General features: G+C 31.7%; 1 protein-coding gene across 2 annotated transcripts in view; it reads right to left on the bottom strand.

The window, feature by feature from the left end:
* LOC143911861 (cell adhesion molecule 2-like) overlaps positions 1 to 14,627 on the bottom strand; it is an 84,014-nt gene extending 69,387 nt beyond the window's left edge. For both annotated transcript variants that reach the window (XM_077430937.1, XM_077430936.1), the window contains exon 1: positions 14,367 to 14,627. In XM_077430937.1, the coding sequence (XP_077287063.1) occupies positions 14,367 to 14,415 (49 nt within the window). In that variant the 5' untranslated portion in view covers positions 14,416 to 14,627. The remainder of the gene's footprint in view (positions 1 to 14,366) is intronic.
* Between the last annotated feature and the right edge of the window lie 2,959 nt (positions 14,628 to 17,586).

Genomic DNA, 17,586 nt, shown 5'->3' with positions numbered 1-17,586 from the left:
TATTAAATTAAAATGAATTTATTAAACGATCTGATGTATTGCAGAAATCATATAATCATCAAAAGTCTGCAAATACATTTGTTGCTATATATGTATATATATATATATATATATATATATATATATATATATATATATATATATATATATATATATATATATATATATATATATATATATATATATATATATATATATATATATATATATATATATATATTATAATCACATTTTTATAATATAAATATGTACATTTCTACGAACCGTTCGGGTATTTAGAGTATATTATATAATACATATATGGCTGAATTGTACATATGTATGTATAGTATTTGATCGTTTCAGGAAAATTCAAATTTGTTCGCAAAAAGAAAAATTCTCGACAGAAGGAAAGGCATGGTACATTGGACAGTCTACGGCTGAAATTGTTCGGAAAAGTGTACGATTTTCTCCACCGACCCACCCTCCCACCCAGCCTCTCCCTTACGAACATCGAACAACGCGAATAATAAACTTTCACAAATCAACAAATAAGTTTTCCCTCTCCCCTCTGCCAACAAGACCCGTTAACTTTTCGCACTCTAATATATTTATGCGTCCCAACTGACTGCGGTTGCAGGGGTTTTCAATATAAACAAGGTAACGTAACACGAACAAAAGTGCCCGTATTAAGAGCAAACTGAAATGAATCACAATATACAAAGTACATGCATATGTATGTAGTATATGTATAGTGAAAGCGGTGTATCAAAATCTTAAATATGTATTTCGAGTTTTTGATATGAAGCGTTTCGGTGTCGTTTCGCACAGAGGAGTGTGAGATACGGCGAGACCCTCGGGGAGTTTTCTTATTAAGCTGAAGGGGATGGGGGAGGATATGGGAGGAGACTGGGGATTAACGATACCGCAACCAATAAGTAAGCCGCAATTAATGTTTACAAGTTTTTGTCGGGAAATTAGGGGATTCGTATGCCTGGACAGCCGTTGCGCAAACATCAACGTTTTTATTCAAGTCTATATACGATATTATATAATGGGTAATTCATCCGCTTTTATATATGTACATATATATATATTTTTGACAAATTTTCCACAGTTTTTCTTATAAAAATATATAAAATAAATATTAGTAGGTACTATACTAATTGTTTAATAATATAATTGACATATGTAGTTCATTACACTTTTGATTAGATGTGTTTAATAGGCAATTACTTGATAGCATGTGCTTTTTACGTATCTAATTTTATGTTTGCTGAACAATTTATCAATTTTGTGTCAGATTGCACAAATATCCGTAGCAAATTTGGTTAATTATTTATGGTAAACTTAAGGAAGCGCTGATTGATTACTTGTCAATCTTTCGAGGGCTGTTTATTCACTTTCGACGTTTTCTCTCGAAGATTTAAAGCACTTCGCACGAATGACTTAAAAAGATTCTCAAACTCTCAAACAAATTTTTTCAAAAATAACATTCACTGTAAGGATCCGAATCTCAAGTGAAAGCTCTCAATAATATTTATTTTACTTGTAGATAAATTAACTGTAATATGATGGAAATTAAATTTCTAATATAATGTAATAGATATACGCATATGTATAATCATATTCATGATTTTAGATTAAAAAAAAGTGGAATTTTTCAGAATATAACATGCAATGTATGTATGTAATTTCATGTGCAAATTCTTACATTTAAATAGATGAACTTACATCCCGAAATTAATTTCCATATTTTATATAATGGAAATATGAATTTAATTTCATCTTCAAATACAAATATATTTGATTTATTTATTTATTTTAAGTATTTTGGAGAGGTGGTTTAACCGAAGGACTCAAGGGCTATTAACATAGAAAATTACATATATAGAAAATTATGTAAAATACAACAAAAGAAAAAGGAAATATTAAAATGCATATCCATTTAACAGAAAAAAGCAGTAACCGAAAAAGAAGAACTACAAAAACCCATTAATTTTAAGGAAATCATCTTATTTATTTTTAAAAATTTGGGTTACTACTATAAGTCACTTCATACATAAATCATTTGGTAGACTATTCCAATTTTCAACCATCGTTTTAATAAAAGGGATCTTTAATTATATTTTAAAATATATCCTTTTGGAGTCTTAGAGTATAAACTTTCAGATGAGTGCTATTGATAAACGTTAAGAGGTCAATCTTACGAAAATTAAAGAAGCATTCTTCTCGTCTGCAATGTGAAGACATTTATTCTTTTCAATAGTACATCATTTGAGATCGATTTAAGTTCAAAAAGCATATTTGATTTGTTTATCAAATAAGTTTCTGGGAATTGAGTGTTTGATATTAATCCTTTTTTATAATAAAGACAGATATTTACTATCAAGATATAATTTTTAAGATATTTTATTACTTTATTTTACATATATGTATGTAATACAAATGAATTATTTATACATATTATATATTATATGGATGTATCACATTTTTATATATTTTTAAATCACGCAGATGATTAAAGAACATAAAAAACGTCTATGCATTAATAAATGTTGAGAGACGCTGCTCTTTAGAACAGCTTTTAGCAAGCTGTGATTGATGAGTATTCCTCGTGGTTTGAGTCACGACCGATGCGATACAAGCTCTCGAAACATTTATTTACGACTTATGTACATACACACACACACACAGAAACAATGAAACGGAATACGCAGATAAGGGATGTTTGGGTTTGAGAATCGCCGAAAAGTGATTATTTTTTATTTTATTGAGCAATGGCGGTTGCAACCGTTAACTTTTCATTAATATTCGCGCGCGCGCTTAATCGTCACCGTCGCGATTGCGTTAGCCAGATAAGGAATATTCAATTTTTCCAGTGTCGTTTTTTTTGTCGACGAAAAGGGGACGAAAATGTGCAAGCGCTTGATGATGTTGTAAAATTTTAACGGCAATTTCGTAATAATTCGTTCGGTGGTAATGGCGACGGGCGACGTTCAGCGCGCGAATTTTTCTGCCGCACAATTTAACCGTGATTTTTTTACTGACAGAGTGCGCATAATAAAGTCCAAGTTATCAAAAATTATATTACTATTAAAGATATATGTCCACTATAAATCTTCACGGCATGGCTAAGATTCTATTTGATAACTTGACATCGACATAATATTTTAATAACATGCATATAAAGAAAATCTTTTAAGTCCTTCTTTAACTATGTAGTCTACATATATTATATTAGTAATAAAGTAATATTCAGTTGGGATTAGATCCTTCAAATCTTAAATAAATTGTTTAATTAGCAATAATCTAGACGTTTTATCTTTATTACGGTCAATGGTATCTATATATTCTGTTAATTGTAGTCTTATTTGATTTTTTTTGATATATTTATATTTTCCCATGTTTTCATTGCCGGATTTAACCCTAGGCGACACATATGGTACATATCAGTGGCGTACGGTGGAAATTTCTCCGTTTCTGTCGCACAACTTTATTTACATATGCGCGAATAGGATACAAGAGGATACTGTGACGTCATACCGCATCCTCTTATATCCTGCTTGCACACACGTAAGTAAGGCTGTGCGACGAAAACAGAGAGAATTTCACCGCATGCCACTGGTACATATATAAAATTGAAATCATATTCAAATAGTGGTGACATAGTGCGTAGAATGGTTTTGCCAATTTTGATGAGAACAACAACGAAATCAGAAAAATTGTCAAACTCTGATAAGAAATAATTGACTTGGAGTCACAAATATCCAAGTCTGACCAGCAACACTACAGAAATACTCGGAATAATTTTTTTTCAATCGGGGTCAAACCACGTGATTGAACCCAACAACCTCTTGATGGTTAGCATTATCGCAACTACCAATCTATGCTGCTGACTCCACTTTATCTCATTAACTATACCAGTGTTTCCTAACGTGGGGCGCACGCCCCACCGGAAGAAAAATTTAAATGTTTTGAGGTAGGCAATAATCAAATCATTAATACTAATTACATATTTTTTGTTAAGAACTCCATTTACCGAAAATATTTTTTGAGATTAATTAGATTAAAAAAAAGAAGATTAATAACAAATGCATTGTTAGAAAAAGTCATACTCTTGAAGCTATTATTTGTCTTCTCATGGTTAAAACTGAAAAAAATCATACTCAAGGGAAGGGTTTAATTTAAACAGATTTTCTCAAAAAAAATCCAGAAATATATGATAGAGATATCAAAAAAATACGACTAAGCATAATACTGTTAGTAATAAAATATATGACAAGGCTAAATACAGATGGAGGAATTAACTACGAGATACAGTAAAGCTGTATTGATGGCTTATATTGACTTGTGGTGGCTGTATTAATGGCGTATGACCTTTATTTATTATGAGAATTTGGTAAGAAATGTGCTATATATAAATATGAAGTAGGGTATGGCACAAAAAAAGTTTGGGAATCAATCAATTATACCTTTCAGTGATAAGACATAATGGTTTAATTACTAAATGCCACTTCATTTCAACACAGCATCGTGTTTATTAAACAAAATTATTGTTCAAACGTTTATATATAATATAATAAAACATAATGTAAGTCGAAGTAACTAAGTTAATCATGAGCATGCAAGTTGCATTTTGCATTGGCATATGAAGTCTTGATATGCACTATCGAAAGAAGAAAAGTTTCTTCATTACTTTCTTCTTCTTCAGACACAAAAAAATAATGTAATCTTTGAAACTTTGGACATTGAACAAGCATCGATACGATTTCTTCCATATATCTAGAACTAAATACGATTTCGAGGATCTTTCAATATTTATAAATAAACATTGATTTGAACTAATCATCTTAAGAAGAAACATATTTAATTTAATTTAATAACAGCCGTAGCAGTATAATAACGCAAAATGATTAAATTACTTTTAAAAACAGATCTAAAATTTCAAAGTTTGTTTTGATTTGAAATATTATACATATATATATATATGTGAGATAGAATATGTACAAACGTACATGCATATATAAAAAAGAGGCACGAAGCGTAATCCATTATTGTGGACACGTTAACATTGTTGCACAGAAATAGAAAACACTAACTAGCCATTTCCCAGGCCGTGCGTCCAGTTTTTCATCAGCGACCAGGTGCTGAGAATTTCCGCGCGCGATTTTCTCCACTTTTTTCCCTATCCGTTTTGATAGAAGGAAATAAAGGGAAAAATCGCGTGCCCGGTTTGACGGACGCGAAAAGCGGATTCTTGAGGAAAATGGAAAAATGGCCACGCTGGCAATTTTGTCACGTCCCTAAAACAGACATTGATACTGATGGCCGCCGGCACGTGACCCACCTCGGGGTGTCCCGCCACGTGTCCCAGTCCCAGCATCACTGAACTACCACGGTCGTCTTTTAAAAAACACCACACTGCACCACTCTCCGTGTGCAATTGCGACACAATCGATAGTGAGTAAGCCTGCAAACGGAGATGGTTAAGCTATCAAAGAATATTGCACTCAAAAGCCACACGACGCTGTCTCGATATGTACAAAGAATAAGATTGAGAATAATTGCAATACTGAGGAAAGTTTTCCTTTTGTGATAAAAATGACGTTTGATTACATTGGAAATTCCTCACACTTTGAGCGATTGTTTCTTCGGAATATTACTTGATAAGTGGTATAAAATAAATGTAAATACATATGTAAATACAAATTATCGGGGAAACTGGACTTTGCTCAGTACATAGGGAGATAATGATTTATTTGCAGCATCAACGTACTACACCAAGTACCTACATATGATCGATTTAGCATGGCTTTCATTTTGAATTGCACACATACTATCAAGCTACACAGCTAGTATGCTGTTCGTGTACAGCCCTAATTGCATAAGTACAATATTACCCTCCAAATGAGTTGGAATTTTAACCCTGAAAATGGTCGAGACCTATTGTGATCTTTAGACCTAGATGAGGGATATGAAAAAATCGAACAATATTACATATTTCATAATAGACATCTTAAATATACGATTCTACGAGAAATTTCGGGGCTCACATTTGAAATAAACAAATATAATCAAAATTCTAACGATATTTTCAAAAATACATACATACGTGAACAGAATTTTTAGCCTATTCGTTGATAAACCCTCTAATATGGGACTGCAAGGATAAAAATTTCGTAATTCAATTTAAAAAAAAATGACGCTTTTTAAAGGTTTGGGTACAAAATTTAATATGAGCTCCTGGAGAAGTGAAGAAAGAAATGTGAAATATAGTCAATCGACGAATGATGAAGTATAGTCAATCGACGGTATAGTCAATTGAACAAGTGTGAACGGTTGATTGTATGCGTCACGCATAAGACGTAAGGCATGCATCATATTGAATGTTGAAATGAAAATTTAAAGCGAATATTGAAGATGAAAATGACTAATTGGAGACATATAGATATGAAGACTTATAATTCAATAACAGGAGAAGCAAAGTTTAAATCATTTACCAAATTAAGTATTTTATAGGGTGAAATTTAATATATTGCCTGTAGGATTTTTCAATGGAACCTTCTATGAAACAGAGTCTTAAACTGTGAAATACAGCAACATAATTCAATATAGACTTATTTTATCAATTGTTTCTATTATGTTTAAGGAAAATTTAATTGAAATTAAATATAACTAAACCAGATTTAAAATTTAACACTAAACTAAAACATTCAGATACATTGTTTGAAAATTGAAAATGTAAATTTTTGTGCCGACATTCGACACAAACGGGACGGTGCAAAATCGACACAGCATTGTTTTTGTTTGTTCTGCATTGTCAATTTTTGCCCTGAATACATTGGACTAATTGAAACGTCCTCGCTGAAAGGAATAAATATGTTTAAAATGCGAATTAATTTAATTAATCGTATTAGCGTAATTAGATTCGTGAAAGGCTATCGGATCCCGATTTCAGAGCGCCATCCCTCCCATACACGTTTATTTAATCTGTTTAATACGCACAGACCGGGACAAAAGTGCCACTGTGTATTGGTGCCTCTTTGATGGACCGATAATGAGACCCAGATTCAGGGCTGTGCCAAATATCCGACGACGGATCCATCACTTTATTGTTCGAACGAGAGAGCTTCGGAGGGTAAAAGAAGGGGGTTGAAGATAAGACCCTGGCCGCGTCCAGCTTATCTTTAAGACGAGTCAGAGCCGCCCTGGGGCAACGGCTGCAACCGGAGAACAAGAGGGTCTCATATCCGCGGGTAATAAACATTCATTGATATCGTCGCCTCCACTCTGCTATCTGTACCGAAAATCGGCAATGGAATCTTTTCTTTCTCCACATGAAAAACAGAGATTACGCGTTTTAAAAACAGCGCTTTTCAATATGTATGCTCTTTTCCAAAATTTCTGATAGTTTGTATAACTTTCTGTGAAAGTGGTTGACTTTTTTTTAAAGTAATAACAATATGAAAAGAATTCAACGTTTTCTGTATCCGATTTCTTTCAATACATAAATAAATATGCTTAATAAAAAAAATATTTTTATACCGTTTTAAATATTTTATTAGGACTTTCAATCGATATGCTATTACAAAAATATATTTTATTTTTAAAAATGACGACTCTATTTCTAAAAGAGGAAATCAATACTAAGAAACGGTTTCGTATTCCTCATTAAAGCAAATCACAATGAATGTAATTTGAAATTCAGTACATTGAAAATTTTCCGAATATTTCAAAATCTATTATTGGTACAACTAATTTCGTATTTTATAAATAAAATTCTTTTTTTTTCCATTATTTACCATAGATAATAAGTCGTTTTTTGTATAAATATAGGAAAACTGCAAGTTCAAGTTATGAATATTTGAAAATTTTCAGTTAATTCAATATGAGTGTTAAATATGTATTTACGTGATCTTAATTTGAAAATTTTAAGTTAATATAAATGTTTTATTCAAAAATTAATCTTCTTTGTATGTGTTAATATAATGTATGTATACTATTTGGATTATAAGGTACATAACTATGTAAATATGTATGTATACATAGGCATGTTTGTGTAGAAGTCACTTAAGGCGAAAAAAGAAATCGCAATTTACATAAAAATGGAGAGGAATTACGTTATTCAATATAAGCCCTTAGTGAAGAAAAGGGTCAGAGGAAGGTTCTGCAAATGACAAGCACATTTTGATCTCAAATATAATAATATGAAAGGGAAAAAACTACGATGAAAGAGGTTCAAATATTTCCAACATATTGCATAAGTTTCAATTTAAAAATATTATCTACGAAATTGCGCCTGCACTTCCATACATTGTAAATTATATGTATTAATGAAAAACTCTTGTGTTTTTATTCTTCGCATCATCTAAAAATTAATAGAGCGTGAACTGCTGTGAACAAAAATAATCAACGAGGAAGCAGCACCGGCGAGAGACCATTATTATTATGTACATATATTGAAAATACGATCAACTTGGAAAATAATTTATATTTCAATTCATTATGATTCAGAAAACTCCTTCACTCATACATAAATAAATAAATGGCAAAGAACGAGTCACAACATCAATCAAGTACAATATTTACAATCGGCCAACATTCGATCTGCCTCTCGAAGTAAACAATATATATGTACAATATGTAGTAGCGGAAAGGAGTTTTCTATTGAATTGGCATTGTATGAAAGTGCTCTTAGGTATAAATCCAGTTGCAGGTCATCGGATCCAATGTAATTTTCCCGGGACCTCAAAACGGGTATCCAGTGACGTGCAAACTTCGATGAAATACAAAACGAAGCTACGGTGAATTTTACAAATAAAATAAAATACATTGATCGATCGAGCCAAGACTGTCTACATACCTCGCAGTGCAAACGTTTTGAACATCAATCACTACAGGAGAGAAAAGCAATTCTTCTAATGCACCACACATCGATAGTTGTATCGAATATTTCCTATTCGCTGAACAAACTTTTGAAAGATCACACCAACCATATTGTGTACTACATAATACTTTATACAATTAAAACAGTTAATATATAATACTAATACAAATACAGACATACACACAGATGCGCACACATTTTTTTCTAGATCATGAAAACATGATCACAAAACTTCAACTTCCGGTGCGCTCTGTTCTACCAATTTGCAATATCTCGAGACTCGTTTTCTCAACTTTTCGTCTGCTGAAACAACAGTTTGTATAATGTATACAAAAATGTTTTTTGTGTATACATATGTACATATGTAATATCTTTAATATATGAGACATATTGTAAACATTCATAGATTTTTAAGGTATTACCACATTTTTAAAAAAGTTAAAAAAACGCATAAAAATCAATTATTACTATCGTTTTTGGTGATTTATGTTTTATCTCGTAAAATAAAAACTTCACTATGTAAAACATTTTAGAATATGTGTTTTATTTAGTATATACAAACTCGACGGCAAAAAAATAAAAGTTGGGAAAACGAGTCTTGAGATATAGCAAGTTGGTGGAACGAGATAGATCCCAAAACTTACATATATTGTTACTACGTACATATATAGATAAAGTACACATATATGGATGCTACCTGTAAAATCTAATTTATAATTTTGAAAGAGACTTTGTATGTAAGTTTTGGTTCGTAGAATCCGTGACGTTATAGAACAAATCATAGTTTCTAAGACTACAATATCTATATCGTTTTCGACGTTTTCATTTTCGATTCGATTTTCGATTTCGATTCCTTTTTCAGTTTCGGTTTCGGATTCCTGTTTCAGTTCCGGTTCCGGATTCCTGTTTCAGTTCCGGATCCTGACTCCTTTTTCAGTTCCGGAACCAGATTCCAATTTCAGTTCCAAATCCCGGATTCAGTTTTGGATACCGATTCCTTTTTCCGTTCTAGTTCCGGATTCCTATTTCAGTTTCGGATCCGGATTCTTTTTTCAGTTTCAATTCTGATTTAAAATAAATTTAATAAAAAACAAATTAATTTTTACTATTAGATTTACCATGTTTAAGCGGTTTATTTTATTACAAATACCGAGCGAAGCCGGGTAAAACCACTAATAAATAAATAAAAAAAATGTAACAAATATTCTTGGCCACAATAGTGCGTTGGATTACTCTGTAACGATATGTAATAAAAATATATTCGTTTGCTTTAAAACAAACCGATCGACAGACAAATAACGTATGATATTTATAGCCAAGGAAAAGTCGCTTTTCGTGTTATTTTTTGTCGGTATTCGACGCCTTAGAGAGATTTCGCCACGCGGCCAATCGGGAGGTATAAATAAAGAGGCGAGGAATATTTTATTCGAACAAATCGTCGGAAAAAAGAGCAGAGAAATTGATAGTAACGAGTGTGAGAAGGTAAGTTAGTGGCGGTGGCGCTCCGCGGGTTAACAATAACCATTCGTTCGGCGCTGAAATACTGAAAAATAGGGTTTGTCTCCTCATATGAAGATTTATCGCGCGAGGATTTGCAAGACAAATGGTGAGGGTCCCGTGACGCGAGGTTGATGGGTAGAGCAGTTTATGGGGACCGATGGATACCTGCGAACGGGTCCCCAACCTCATTTCTTATTTATAGCCACACACAAACTTGGAGATTCTGAACTTTTTCCTTCTCTTCTCTTGTTTTTGACGTTTATACAGCCTCGCGTGACGATTCCGCAAGCACGTGTAGTATTCGTCACTAGAATGTTTATATCTATGTACGTTCGAATATACGCCATGTACATACATACATACATATATAGGATTCTCGAAAGTTATTTATATTTAGGATATATAATAGACATGTCCGGTAGTAATGAAGAAAAAATAAAGAGACGTTTGAAATTAGGATGGAGTCCGTTTTTAGACGAATGAATGCGATTTTTAAATCAAAAATGCGACTTTTGCCTGAAGATGTGTTTTGCCAGTGATCACGTATGGATGTGAAAATTTGACATTGAACGCCAAGTTGCTACACAAAGTCCAATACACGCAAAAAAGTATGGAACGTTGTATGCTTGGCATAACGAGGAAGGACAGGAAACGGAATACGTGGGTGAGAAATATGACAAGGATAGTGAATATAATGGATAGAGTGAAGAGATTTAAATGGCTAGAAGAATGGACGAAAGGTAGACAAAAGAAGTGCTAGAATGGTACCCGATATAATGTAAAAGGAAGGGTAAAAGGAAGACTGCAGGGAAGATGGGTAGACGAAATTAGGAAAATGTGTGGAGTGAGATGGATGAGAGTTGCGCAAAACAGAGACGAGTGGAAAGGTGTCGGGGAGGCTTTCATCCAGTAGTGGATGGTGAATGGCTGTAGATGATGATGATGACGATGATGTAGGGTTCGATTTGTAGAAAGACACGTGGTACAGGCCAATGAGACTTGATTTGCGATTTTAACATTTTATTATTTCTCAGTACGCCGAAACAAACTGTCACATGCCAACTTAATTATTTACACTCTTCTGGGTTTGAAAACAAAATCCTTCATGTAAATATGTACATATGTAGTAGAGATCATCGGAAGCAAACTCGATACAATTTTCACATGACGTTGTTTCATCAATAGACTTTTCATAAAATAAATAATTACCGAACATTATATCAAAACTAGAAGACGTGTGAAATTGGAATGGCGTGGCCATTTTCAAACGTAAAATAACACTTTACCTGAAGAAAAAGATCTTCGATCGATGTTTTTTATCAGTAATGTCGTACGTATGTATGTGAAACTTGGGCATTAAATGGTAAAATTCTGAATTGACTCGAATTCTTATAAGTATGGAGCGATGTATGCTCGGCATAACTAAAGACAAAGATATAAAACGAATATGTCAAGGGTAGTTGATATGTAGGTACGTATGTAATAGAGAGGAAATGGTAATGGGTGGGTCCCGTAGCTTAAAGAATGGACGATGGATGGACGAAAGAAGTGCTCGAACGGTACCCGAGAGAATGTAAAACGGCGCAACGAAGGCCAAAAAGCAGATGACTGGACAAGAGTAGAAGATATTCGTTGCATGAGATGAAAGTCATCTAAGAACGTCAATCTTTCCATATACATAAATGCGTATATAATTTCATATATGTATATAATACATAAGAAGTAAACAAACACAATACATAAAATATATCAAATTTATTACAGAGCATCATAGAGACATCGATCGATAAATTTGCATTTTTACAGCATTTCATAAATCACCGATTCAAGATGCTGTAAGCTTGAATTTTGCGAGAAATAGAACCGTTACAATGAAATCAGATAAATTGGCATACTCTTGATAGGAAAGGATCGACCTTGGAGTCGCATACCCTAGGTCTGGCCAGCAGCACAGCCATGAATTGAAACTATTACACGCTAACCATTGATCTATGCTGCTGGTTAGTATGCATATATAAATACATATTTAGATAAAATTGCATATAAATTTTTCAAAGTATGCAAATAAATTTAATAAAACGCTACATTCGTTGATAGAAACAAACTCGCTTTGAATATTTAATTTCATGTTTACATATTTTAATATTTGTAATATCATCATGGCACAAAAATCTATAATATGTATGTATAATTAACCTAAACATCTACATATGTACATACGTTCATGTGTAGGTGGGAAACTTTGGCAATAAACATTTCGCGAGACAAAAGCGTTACATTTACATGAGAGTTAATATTTGGAGTATTTACGCGAAAAAGGGTCGACCGAAAGAAAAAGTTTCACATCCACATATATTTTCGCGGCGAATGCCTTCGGGCCGATAAAACCCTACGTTCGGAAAATTTACACAGCGACCCTAATAACAACTGTCGAAACTTTCGAATAGTGCACACCATACACCAGAAGTGTTCTAACTGCGGCCCGCAGACCGCATGCTGAATAATGACGAAATTTTGGAGCCCTATACAATATGTAAATTAAAAAAAATAATCAATATTTACATATAAAGATTTCAAAGTTTATGAACAAAGATTTTTTCTCATAAAAATTGGTTTACTATTGTCAATTTCTTAGAAAAATCACGCTTTTTTGCTTTCTTATGGAGTGGTCTTCTTGCAACTAATGGAGTGGTCTATTGTTATTTGAAAAGCATCCATCCAACGCCTTTCTTACTTATTAAAATCGAATTGTTAATAAAAAAAACCCATTTATTTTATTATGGAGCTATCGATTTAGAATTCAAATTAAAGTTATTTTTTTAAGCTCGATTGATTCCAAGAAAATTAAACACCGTTTAATTAAATATAAATATTGTTAATATAAAAGGCCTTTAAATAAAAGGCCTTTTAATAATAAAATTTGCATTTTTACCAATTTGAGGTCATTTACCTCAATTCCCAGACTCCTGTTCAATTATAATGAGTTTCCTACATTGCCTTCTAAGAAAGAGAAAAAATGAAAAAAATCAATAAAATAAAATAAATTTTGCCATTAATTTTTGCATGAAATAATTTCAACTAAGAAAATCAGATACAATTAATAAATTCTAGCGCAATTTTAAATAAACTTTATATATATTTTTGTATATGTATATGTACATACATACATACATACTTAATATCTGATCCTATATAATAAGATCCGAATATCTGATATAATCAATTAATATATCTAAATACATGTACATACATAGCATTTATTTTTTTCAAAAATTAAAATATAACCATGATGACATTATAGGATACCCTAATGCGTCACTAAAAAATACAATATTAAAACAAGTTGACATTAAATATTCATTGAAGGCGTATCGTACGTGATACTGAAATAATTTATTTTATTTTATTCATTTATCTTAACTTTTGAGTCTTTGACACATTTAATGTATGTAAAATTCAAACATTTTTATAAGAAAACTTTTATAAAAAATAATAATATTTGCAGTATATGAACTACGCAATATATGTACGTACGCTTAAGTTTTATATAAGAATTCCGAAATAGGGTTTTAGGCTCTTTTTCCTATTATGCTGTACATTAACATTAGAATAATATAATGCTATGATTACTAACCAAATTAAATTAAAATTGTAAAACTGTAGATCACTAGCTATTAAAATAGATATATGATGTATTGTGAACATAATTTAGTAATAATAAAAAGCATATAAAAATCGACAACAAAAAAAATCAAAAAGTTTTATATATAATATAATACATAATTTAAAGAAGAAAACTTTTTACATACGTACGTAGAAGGAATTATACAGATCAAAATATATTTGTTACAAAATAGACGTTGTACTATAAAGCCTATATATATATATATATATATATATATATTATACATATGTATATTAAAGAGTTTGAGCGCCCCTGCCACATGCATACACACAGTCAAACAGTGAACGAAAAAATATATATATATCAACTGACCTTTCATGAGAATAATCGCAAAAGCGATCGCGAAACGCAGCGGGAACATTTTCTTATTTTCCAAAATGACATTAATTTTCAACAACGAACGCTATCGTCGCGGTTCATTTCGAAGCAATTTAGTATATAGAATTCGAGGCGAAATCGTCACATCGCGATGATCGAAGTTTTTACGGGAGATTTCCGCGATCGACTGACTAACTGGCAATTCGAAATTAGACAGGAAGTGCGTGCAGAATCCCCGAAGTCCGGAGACGAACTGAAGTTCGCGCCGGCCGTTGTTCAAACTTATGATCGGACGCATGCGCAATGCGATGCAGATCGCAACAGGCTTCCGTTTCCCGCCAATCTCAACATTCGGAAAAGCCAACGCTCGGCTCTATTCGAAAGCAGCTAGTTCCATAGGAAGCATTCATACAGTCCTTAAAAGAAAATGGTTATCGAGTAAAAACGCTTTTTAAATTTAATAATTATATAAAACACAATAACGCATGCAATTCCCGTTCCCGTTCTCATTTGTCGGAAAAACGCAGGCAACGAACACGTTGGTCGCGACGCGAAAACATTTGAAATTATAGTTCCCGTTTTTTTTCCGGACATGCATACAAAAAATTCTGAAAGTTTCATCGTAATCGGTTCAGTGGCTTAGGAGCCTATTCGAGACACATAGACAGACAGACAGACATTCTTTTTTATATATGTAGATAAAATTTTTCATCACTTGCTTTTCTTTTTAAAATACCAACGATGAGGAGTCGATTGAATATTGAATTATTGCCAAGAGTGATCCAATGTAAATATATGTACTACAGAGAAATGTTATGATCACCCTACCCTGTCACATATACATATCTGAATTTGATTTATGTACAATATGTACAAATCTAAATCCATCGACGCATCTATGTATGTTCGATGAATTTAGCTAAAGCTAAAGAGATAAATGCTAAAGAGATCCGTTATGTTGAATGCATCCATTTTATTAGTGCCATCTACATATGTATTTACAAATAAAATATACATTAAATTGAAACAAAATAACATTAATTAAAATTTAATGATTTCCATCGGCTCACTACATATACATATGTAAATATGTCCATACAAACAGCATCATATGTTAAAACTCCAGAGATATTCAATCATTGACGGAAAAAAATATGAAAAAACTGATTTAACATTTTTAATAATTTAATTTATTATTTATATGGACGATGGGGATTGAACTTTTCTCCCTATCGTCTGGAATTAAAAGTTATTACTATTTTTAAAATCGGAGTCGGGGTCGTGTTTATGTATTTTACAGTGATTTATGTTGATTCAAAGATTTTATAAAAATAAGTTTTGGGAAAGAGACAGGGGGGTTAGCTCAAAGTAGAATTTTGTATTGTCATCAAAATCCGTTAGTATGCCAATACCTTGAGGATATTGATTGCAAATATCTAATTCTAACTAAATAATCAAATTAAACCAAACTAAATTTAACTTTAAATACGTTTAAATAATATTCAAGGTCTTCAAAAATATCCCTTCTTTAAAAGATTATTTTAAAATTTTCTTACACTGAAATTCTAGTATTTTGCAGAGCATTGAAATAAAAAGAAAACTTTTTTGAGACAGTGATAAATCTCACAATTTAAAAGCAAATTTAAGAAAAACACATTGAAAATTGCAAAATCAACATTATTGAGCTTACATAATTTCACCGGTAATATTTTTTATTTGAGAAACTTTAATTTTTTTTAATAAATTTCTTTAATTTAAACTTGAAAATGAATCTACGATAACTGAATTTCAATTCTGAAAGAACCAATTTTACCGTTTGAATAGTGCAAAAATTCTCGTAAAGGACACCATTTCAGTATTTGCTATAAAGTTAACAGCAGGGCAATTCAAATTTAATTAAAATATCATAACGCGTAGGCTTCATTTAATAAATTAACAATTTATTATTTTTACCGTATGCATATAAAAATGGTGTATAAAAATAAAACTCAATTAAAATTCGAATTGATTCAAAAAATGTCAATCGCCATCGGCGTGCAAGTCAACCAAAATATAATTTTGACATTTTAAATTTGCGTGCTCGTGACTTCCAAGGGCTGCGCATTCCAATTCTTAATTAATTTATCAAAATAGCATTCATTCGAAGTAGATTTAATGTGAAATAGTATATGATTAGTTCGTAATTATACTATCGTGTACTGGTTTTTTTGTTGTGCTTTTTTTTCCCAACGCGGAAATTGCTATAATTTGATTCCATTTCAGCGATATGCGTAAGTCACGATGACGCAAAAAAAAAAATATAATATTAAATATCTACAATCACTCAACACAAACTTTCACGTGGAGTAAATTAAGAAGTTTGATTCTATGACAAAAAGCAGCGCGTGTGCGTGTGGACACGCAATTGATCCACTCTTGAAATAAATAAAAAATAATAAAAAATACACCAAATTCGTGTTACAAAAAGAGAAATTGCAATTTCACAGAATTATATTAATTTATTGTGCAGTCGAGATAAAAACGCATAGATAACAGAATCGTACAATACGAGGGTATTTCAGAAATAACGATCTTATAAAGAGTCGCGCATATTTGTATATACACACGGATTGAAATATTAATTTATTTTAAGTTATTCTAATTTAGTATGTGTAATTCTTTTATTTTGGAAAATTTTCAACGGCTTTATACGAATAAAAATTGCAAATTCCGCTATTCGCCGAGAAATTTGTTTAAGCACAGTTTTTATTATTGTTTTTATAGAACGAATCAAAGATATTAGCTCGCTACGTAAAAAAAAAAACAAGAAAAACAAATAACATTTTCAATTACAAAAGCCTTTTTTTCTTTTTCTCTCCCTCTCTCCCGTGTAAACAAAACATTCATTCGTATGTAAAACGGGAGCTTTAATTCCACTCTCGAGAGCCGGAAAACGGATAAGGGTTTGTTTCAATGCGTGGTTTACATTTTGGTTTTTTTTTTAAATATCATTTTTATGTGTTTTTATTATGTGAAACAAGTTTACAATATTTTCGACGGGAGCGTAATAAAATTAAATATTCATTAAAATTTCAGAGAACGCGAGATCGTGCGTATACATTTTTGTTTGTATTGTTTTAAATTAAAATTTCAACACTAAAAATATGATTGACACATAAAAATACCATCGTAATGTTGCTTATTAATTTTAATAATTCAAAATATGCAACGAAAA

Source organism: Arctopsyche grandis, chromosome 5, assembly GCF_051622035.1.
Source record: "Arctopsyche grandis isolate Sample6627 chromosome 5, ASM5162203v2, whole genome shotgun sequence".
In the NCBI taxonomy this organism is placed as follows: Eukaryota; Metazoa; Arthropoda; class Insecta; order Trichoptera; family Hydropsychidae; genus Arctopsyche; species Arctopsyche grandis.
Note: the sequence above shows the minus strand (reverse complement) of the source record. Positions and strands in the feature narration are given on the sequence as shown.